This window comes from Mesoplodon densirostris, chromosome 2, assembly GCF_025265405.1.
Source record: "Mesoplodon densirostris isolate mMesDen1 chromosome 2, mMesDen1 primary haplotype, whole genome shotgun sequence".
Taxonomy (NCBI): Eukaryota; Metazoa; Chordata; class Mammalia; order Artiodactyla; family Ziphiidae; genus Mesoplodon; species Mesoplodon densirostris.
The window spans coordinates 5,835,351-5,841,497 of NC_082662.1; the positions used below are offsets into that span (position 1 = coordinate 5,835,351).

At 38.4% G+C, this 6,147-nt stretch overlaps 1 protein-coding gene across 1 annotated transcript; it reads right to left on the reverse strand.

The window, feature by feature from the left end:
• Positions 1 to 277: 277 nt before the first annotated feature.
• Positions 278 to 5,276, reverse strand: UTS2 (urotensin 2). The gene is made up of 4 exons (XM_060079557.1): positions 5,174 to 5,276; positions 3,050 to 3,157; positions 1,927 to 1,968; positions 278 to 454 (listed from the first exon to the last, which is right to left on the reverse strand). The coding sequence occupies exons 1-4, from the start codon at positions 5,274 to 5,276 to the stop codon at positions 333 to 335; spliced, it is 375 nt and encodes a 124-aa protein (XP_059935540.1). The 3' UTR covers positions 278 to 332.
• Positions 5,277 to 6,147: the final 871 nt, after the last annotated feature.

A 6,147-nucleotide genomic window follows, 5' to 3' on the forward strand; every position in this document is an offset into this window, starting at 1 on the left:
AGTTAAATGATTTGTAGTTTTACTATTTTAACTAAAATTTTCTTTTATGATTTTTTCTTCTTAGTATTTGCTTCTGTTCATTTATTTGTTTACTTTTAAACTTTTAGATAATTCTTTAAAGATAAATTGATGGATAGATTTTCAGGATATGTTTATAAGTAAAATAACCACTCATGATATTTGCAAAACATAGAGGATTTATTTTCCAAATAATAATGAACAGGGTATAGCTTGCCTAGTTTTTCATCTATACTGCTTTCAAATCAAGCGTTTTTATTTTACTTTTTCTGAGATGGTTGGTTTTGAGTTGACTAGTAGATGTTCATGTCACTTCAGACACAGTATTTCCAGAAGCATTCAGAGGGAGTTCCTCGTTTCTTGTTTGGTTTCCTGATTTTGGCTAAAAGGTGACTCAAGAAAATGTTGGGATCTTGTCCTGAGAAAGCCTGAAATTAAAACAATCCAAATAAAAAAACAGGTTATCAATGAACTGAGTCCTACACACACAAATACGAACCTTAGTTCCAAGGTAGGAACTTTAAAAAGTGTTTTCTTGCTGTTTTATGGGATAGAATTGTGGTGAAAGCCCAGCGTGTAGGCTCTGGAAGGTCTCCTTGTGCCCTACCTGCGGTCCATCCAGTCTGTTTAGCCCTGTGATTGCCGTGAACTTGCCTAAACCCTCATTGACCTATTTCTATTTAAATCTGTCAGTAACATGTTCTGTCCATTTACTGTCTTCTCTGTAAAGTAGGCCTTTTATTTGCCTTGAAATTAACTTCTTTAAGCATGGACCCTTACATTTTTTTTTCTGGGATTTCATGAGCAAATCCTAATCACCTTTATGATTTTAGAGTCTTTCATCATAACCCTTCTATTCGGAACAATATAAACATCTGAATGATAACGTTTAATGTAGAAGCCATCCCCATCCCCTCTGGATGGTTTACCTGCCCTGGGGCCTCAGGTGGTGTATGCCATCTTCAGAATTGAGGGATTCCAGAGTATATTTTTATAAGGATAGTAATGGGTGCTACACCAAGAAAAGGTGTCTCCAGTCAAAATATTTGGGAAATGCTTGGTTAAAATTAAATACGCTTATCTCATTTCCTGGAGGCTTTAACATGCTAATAATGTACATAAAGAATTACCAGGACAGGGAGAGGGGCCAGACCCCAGGGCGTCACTGTAGGCTGGCTCGTGGGACTGGTATACCTGGAAAACCCCTTAGGAGACACTAATTTAGAGTTTGAGGGGTTGATAATGATCAAATACAGATTTTTCTTTTAGTGTTTAAGGTCCTCCATTAACTGTGCACCATTTCTAACCATTTAATATTATCATTCATCAATCCCAATCACAGTCTGCTGCACCCAAAATGATTTCCTTCATACTCTGCTCTATCACACATATGACACCTCAGGGTTTTGACCATGTCTTTCTTCTATTTAGACATCATATGGCAGTGCTTGTCATACTTTATTTAATGTACATAAGAATCACCTGGGGAATCTTGGTAAGATGCAGATTTTGATTCGGTAGGTGCTGGGGGGTGGGGTCTAAGAGTCTGCATTTCTCACAGGCTTCCACATGATACTAATACTGCTGGTCCTCGGACCACGTGAAGATGATCAATGACACAGCACAAGTGGGTGACAAACTTGAGGGCAGGGGCCTTATCTATTTTTTATTCTCTTAAACTCGTTACAATAATTTATCCAAAATGGGCACTGGATAAGTTCTTGTTGATCCACATTTATATGGATCAAAATTTGGAACATGCTTTGAAGTAATACTGACTGACCAGTTATTTTAAGGTGTGATTTCTACCCAAAATGCTCGACTGGTTCATGAATTGAGGCTCCTCTAAAGTCAAGGAATAGCATGCTCACTTTTGTAACGTAATTCTCACGATGGAGCTACTTACCTTTCTCAAACTTCCTCTTGGGTAAAAAATGTTGGTACCAAGATCTGGAAAACAGTATTTTGAAACCTCTCATCATCAGATCTATTATTTCCATTTTACACTTGTCTTATTTAAAACACACAAAATAGAATATTCCTAAATCATGTCTAGTTTCTGATTTTCCTTTTTTTCACACCACAGTGATATTTACTTGAAGGAAGATAGGCAGGCACCTGGTTCTTTCTCGCTTCCAGAATTCGCAAAGGGCACTGCATTTTCCTGAGTTAGCAGTTCAGTAGTTTATCAAAAATATTTTATAACAAGTGAAATTCTTTCTACTAAACAAGGTCTATTAAAATACTCCATTTTGTTTCCAGAATGTCCTGAGCATTTCTATCAGTGCCGGGAGGAATACAGTGACAGAGAAAATAGTAAAAGCTGCCATTTCATGGATTACTTTGTGTGCCACTGTGCTGAACATTTTACTTGCATTTTCTCATTGACTGAACTTCACAGTAACCCCATGAGATGGGCATTTTTATCATTCCCTTTACTGGTTTAAGAAACTGAGGTACAGATAGATTAATTTGCTTAAGACTTGAGTAAGTGGGAAACCAGGATTGTAAATTTCACTTATTGAAAACTGGGATAATGCCCTCCTTCCCCCCAGAATAAAAGTCCGTACAGAGAACAGATATACTGAGGGACCAAGTAGAGCAGGATGCTTGGAAGGAGTTGCTGAGAAAAAGAAAACAGAAGATGTCAGAGGAAGTCTTTATGCCCAGAGGGGAGAGTGTTGGGTAACTAACTCATTTTATATAGCTGATCTTTCTATTCCAAAATAGGATTTTACCTCATCTAATTGATGAGCACAGGGAGTAAATTCAGTGGCAAAAAAAATCAGACAGGCTAGGGGCTTCCCTGGTGGTGCAGTGGTTGAGAGTCCGCCTGCCGATGCAGGGGACACGGGTTCGTGCCCCGGTCCGGGAAGATCCCACATGCCGCGGAGTGGCTGGGCCCGTGAGCCATGGCCGCTGAGCCTGTGCTCCACAACGGGAGAGGCCACAACAGTGAGAGGCCCGTGTACCGCAAAAAAAAAAAAATCAAATCAAATCAAATAGGCTGTAAACACAAGAATCATTTTACCTGCTTTCCTAAGACCATCTCCTATCTCTGCACCTGACATCTCTGGCAGCATCTGCAGAAGGGAATCTCTTTCCAGCTCATCCAAAGTTGATCTGACATCTTCAGGTGCTACACAGAGTAGAAATAGATATTAGCAACTCAGCTGCTTCTTCAATCAGTTCTGTTCCTCATTGTCTTTTGGGGGGTACCAGGGACAAGGAGATAATACCAGAAAACCTTCAAATACTAAGTTCCAGTTTTGTCGTCAGTAGTATTTTAACCGAGAAGTGGAAATGCTACAGTCCAGTTCACAAGCCAGCAGAACAGGAAATCAAGCGCGTGACTCTCATTCTGATTCCTCCTGCCTGTGTGACCTTGCCAGGCTGCTCACTGCCTTGAATAAGAGGGCAGGGCTGAGCCACAGGGACAGTGAAAAAGCACTTCCACTTACAAAGTGATTCTTCCTCATTTCTATTTACCTACTGCTGCCTTTTGCCTTTTGCCTTTTGATTTTAGACATATGGGTGGTGAAATTGGAGTGAGAGGAAAAATAAAGGAGTGGTTTTCTAAAAGACAGTATTGTTAAGGTTCTTCCTGTAAAGCAAATAGGATGGCATCACCTCTTATCTGCCTGGCCTCCAAGACACATTGTCAGGAAAGAGCTTTAAAATACTCTTTAAAGAAGCTGATAGCAACATTTTCAGGGTGAAATTTGGTCAGCTTAGTGGCATAGAAGATGCATGGTAAGTGTGTGCAAGGTGTGTGGGAAGTGAGTGTGAGGTCTGGTGAGCAGACTCTGGACCCTGGCAGAGCAGTCTTGGCCAGGTGCTGCAGTGGGGAGATCAGAGCTTCTGGGGAGTCCTGTACTATCCACTTGCTTCACTAAGGCTTCCAAATCCTCAGCTACAACCTTGATTGGAAAACAAAGAGCAAGCCATTGTGAAGGCTTCTGGGCACATTCACAGTACTTCTGAAGAATATTAATGAGAAATCTATAAAATTTGGCCACACATAAATGTTTATGTCATGAAGGATCATTTATGGAGAAACAAGTGGGAAAAAATTTCAGGCAAAAACTAACGTAAGCTGCCACCTGTTAAGAATTTAAGTGAGATGCTACACTCATCTAAGTTTGGAAAAATCATAATCATGATATGTAAGTTTTTGAGGATGACAATAATATCTGAATGTTCATTCTTGGTTTCATCTTATGCTTTTTACTGTACTTTTTTTTAAATAGCAGAGATTCAATAAAGTTAATGCCTGATTTAGCCATTAAGATGACTGCCACTTATGAGTTCAGTGACTGTGGAAGTTGACTGATAGTGCATGAATTAGAGCTTGACAATTATCAGAAAGCTGCTTGAGAGAAACTTTAGAGAGTAGAAATTATCAAATCAATGGCTTAGAAGAGATTTTTCCCTTTATTTAAAAAAATGTCTGAAGTATCCACAATTAAAGACAAGTTAAAATGTTTATGAACCTAATACCCAAGCACCAAACTTTTCGTTTCTTAAACTAAATTAAGAGTTAACAGCACAATAAGTATCTGCTTGACTGATACACTTTAAGAGAATTCAACTTAGAATTGAAATGAATGAAACATCAATCAAAAGGAAAACATAAATGTACTTGGAAATCTGTGTCATCCCTAGCCCCAGCTAGTCACTTCTTTATTTTTTAATAAACATTTTTGTTTCATATAACACATGTCAGATGATTACTTTTTAGCTTAAAATAAGATACAATAAAAATATTTTAACCTATAATTGGAACAACCAATTCTGTATTCATCCAGTTCATTTAAAATAGAAACGAAAAGCAATGATGTTTTAAATTTAGTGCCATTTTCAAAATTGAAAAAAAAAAGAAAAAAGCTGATCAAAATAACTTAGAAATATAGAAGTGGCATTAAATAAGCAATGTTACCCTTCTACTTTTACATTTTAGAAAGGAAAAAAAAAACCTGTATCCATTACTGACTCTGAGATGTGTTGTAAGGACCCTCAGCATTCTTTTCATAGCTGGGACTATTAATTTCACAAGACTCCTTTAAGAAAGAATTTTCACTCTTATCTCTAACATTGCATTTAAGACCCTTGAAGACTCTTTCAAGACTGACATAAGGGAAAGAAATCATTTTACCTGAGAGCTGCAGGGGTTCTTCCCTGGAGTCAAGGACAGGAAGAGACCAGAGAGGATTTAAGCATCCTATGAAAAGCAAACAGCAGGAGACCAGCTTATACATGATTGGCAGGAGACAGAATTCTTCCTTCTCGGCTTCTGTTTGTCAGAACTTTCAACTTGCTTCTTCTCAGGGATATAGCTCAGTGGTAGAGCATTTGACTGCAACTTGTTCCTTCTCATTCTGTGATCAGCGATTATATATATTATCCTATGACCTCACATCATCCCCTACAAAAAAAAATAAATAAATTTATTGGCTATGAAGGCTGAAAGACAATCACTTTGCATTGATGTAATTTTTCAAAGTAGCAACTCATAGACAATAAATTTACTGTCTTGTTGCCTAGTGTACAAAATAGGTATTAAATAAAGAACAGTTACGTTAATAAATCTGGCAAAAGGAGTAACTGAGAGCAATAAATCATGAGTTAAAGAAAGGATAAGACATGAGTTGAAGTGGCCAAGGCAGAGACATGGATTTATGAGTCCTACCCAGCAGAAGTACTGTGGAGCATGGCAAGAAATGTGTTGCTTTCCTTTTTTTAACCTTTTATGAATGAATAGATGAATTGTCATATTGTTTTTGGGGCTGCCATGCCTGAAGAATGACAACGTGTGGAATGAAACTCAAAACCAGCTATTTATTTTTAAAAAGTGAAGATAAGTTAAATGCATAGCAAACAGTCAGGCTCAAGGCAAGTTGTGTACATACACTAGGCCTCATGTAAAACTACGAGTGTAAGAGTCTTCAGAGAAGGGAAATAACTTTCCTTAAAGTTGGATATCACTTCTTAAGGAGGAGGAAGAAAAAGCCTGAAAATCTGGCCGATAAGTATTTCCAGAATTTCACTGCTCTTCCGCACCTCCACTCTGCCCGGCGGCTCCCAGCCTGGATCCTCGCAGTAGCGCCTCCTTGAAAACATCCTCAGGGC